Genomic DNA, 2,427 nt, shown 5'->3' with positions numbered 1-2,427 from the left:
TATAATAGGCATTTTGACAACAGACATCTAAAGTTGTCTTAACATGAAGCCTAAGACTTACACACTTGATAGGCATGAGGATATGCAGAAAAATGATTACAAGTACAAAATTAATGTTTCTTGAGGTAAGAGGTCATAAAAAGTATTGTTGGTTGTGCCTGCTGGTGATTCCAATTGAGAGTGGATGAATCAGTGCTTTTTGCACATGATAAGCTCAGCCATATGCATGTTTGCTTGCTTTGTAGCATTGACCTAAATATTAAGATAATTTGTTAATCTACATAATACATATTTTTATAAACTATGGTTTCAAATTTGGACATCTGCAATTACTATATCGAAGGGGATGTATGTGTTATATATCTTTCTTCTCTTAGATAAATGTTGTCAACAACAGATATGATGGCCAGAAATGAAAGCACGGTAACTATGTTCTTCTTCATTGGATTCACCAATGACCCACAGCTGGAAGTTGTGCTCTTTTTACTGTTTTTATCAGTCTACACCTTCACTCTGCTGGGCAACCTCAGTATCATGGTCATTGTGTGGCTCAGCCCCCAGCTCCACACACCTATGTACTTTTTCCTCACCCAACTTGCTTTTTTGGATTTAGCTTTTGCCTCTGCAATCTCTCCCAAGATGCTGGCTGATCTTCTTACCGAGAAGAGAATAATAACATTTTCTGGATGTATTGCTCAAGTGTATTTCTTCAGTGGCTTTGCCAGCACAGAATTTTTTCTGTTGGCAGCAATGGCATTTGACCGCTATGTAGCAATATGTAACCCACTGACATATACAGTCATCATGAACAAAGGTCTGTGTTTGCGTTTGGTTGCAGGGTCATACATAGGTGGCTTTCTAAACTCTCTGATACATGCAAGTTTTCTTTACCGGCTCTCTTTTTGTGGTCCTGATGTCATGAACCACTTTGTGTGTGATTATCCAGAGCTCTTGAAGCTATCTTGCACTGATGTATTGATAAATGATTGGATCCGTTTTGTAGTTGCTTCCTTCGTAATCATAGCTTCTCTCGTTGTTGTATTTGTCTCCTACTCATACATTATTACCACCATCCTTAAGATCAGTAACACAGAAGGAAGACGCCGTGCTGCCTCCACCTGCATTTCCCATTTCACTTGTGTCTTTATCTTCTATGGCAGTGTTTTCTTGATGGAGATACTCCCCAATTTAAGCTCTTCAGAGGGGCGGACCAAAGTAGTTACTGTTATTCCCACTGTCCTAATACCTGCTTTGAACCCACTGATATACAGCTTGAGAAACAATGAAATGAAAGAAGCTGTGAGGAAGATATTGAGCTGGGCATCTAAAACCCAATGATGAAGACAATTGCTACCACCAAGACTTTACAGAGAATGGCATCCTATTTATGTGTACATTAGGACATTCCCTGTATTGGGATCAGTCTTGCAGGTACTCTGTCCAGGCTTACATTCACTAAAAGTTGACTGGATTTAGGTGCCAGTGTATTAGGGACCCGAAATAAAAAATCCTAAATGGTATCCCCACACATGTACACAGCCATCCTGGATATAGTCATAGGGCTACAGAAAAATGTTGCAGGCCTGGCAGTGGCAAGTGAAAATTGCATGAGTTCCTTAATCCTGAGCCCTTTTTACTGACATTTACTTCCTGCTCTGAGCAGGAAATAAATGTCAACGGGGTAGGTGTGGGTCAGTAGTGGTAGGGGACAAGGGACAGACAAGCTGCTCATTGTCCTGCAATGATGTGAAATGGATGAGGGTTATCTAATTTCCCCACTGTTGTGGTGCGTCTGACTGTAGCCTTTAACCACATTTTTTTCCAGATGCAGATCAACAAAGGGTAAACTAATTTCTTGTATTTTTTGATTCAGTAATATTGGGTTCAGAAACGATGACTTGCATTAAATGAACTAATTAAGATGACCTCTGAAAATGTAATTCTGTTGTTTATTAGGTGAGCTCTCCGAATTGGGTGCATAATGTCTCTAGCAGCTGGAAAAAGTCTCAAATAGTTTGTAACTATTAGGTCAAACTGTCAAAATAGTTATTGCTTGCAGCTATTGAAAGAGGGTAATTTCAGTTTCATAGGGTGCTGTACTATAGTTGCTGCAACACACAATATTTTAAACTTTATGTTGGAAATTCTTCTCTGAATTTTCAGCACCTAGAAACTAAAGCTTCTATAATGTTTTGCACAGAAGCACATATCATTTGCCTGGTACAGGTTTTGTTACAAGCATCAATCATGTAATAAAGTGTCTTTAATAGATTGGATGATGTGCAGGCAAATGTTCTAGGGGGCAGAAGACACATCTCTGCTAGTTCTGTGGTGGCCTGCTTGCCCAATTTGCTGATGCTTGTTGGAACTGACTCTGACATCCAGAGAGAATAATATACTACTATTTCCTCAGGTTTTGTGCATTAT

At 39.4% G+C, this 2,427-nt stretch overlaps 1 protein-coding gene across 1 annotated transcript; it reads left to right on the top strand.

The window, feature by feature from the left end:
* The first annotated feature begins 399 nt into the window (after positions 1 to 399).
* Positions 400 to 1,338, top strand: LOC146853784 (olfactory receptor 5I1-like). The gene has a single exon (XM_085650899.1). It carries the CDS (start codon positions 400 to 402, stop codon positions 1,336 to 1,338), a length of 939 nt encoding a protein of 312 aa, XP_085507025.1.
* The last annotated feature ends 1,089 nt before the right edge of the window (positions 1,339 to 2,427 follow it).

The sequence above is a fragment of the Triturus cristatus genome, chromosome 4_1, assembly GCF_964204655.1.
Source record: "Triturus cristatus chromosome 4_1, aTriCri1.1, whole genome shotgun sequence".
In the NCBI taxonomy this organism is placed as follows: domain Eukaryota; kingdom Metazoa; phylum Chordata; class Amphibia; order Caudata; family Salamandridae; genus Triturus; species Triturus cristatus.
The sequence above is the reverse complement of the archived record's forward strand: the minus strand, read 5'-3'. Positions and strand labels throughout refer to the sequence as shown.

Coding starts and splice junctions, on each gene's coding strand:
- LOC146853784 (XM_085650899.1), top strand. CDS start 400: ATGATGGCCAGAAATGAAAGCACGGTAACTATGTTCTTCTTCATTGGA.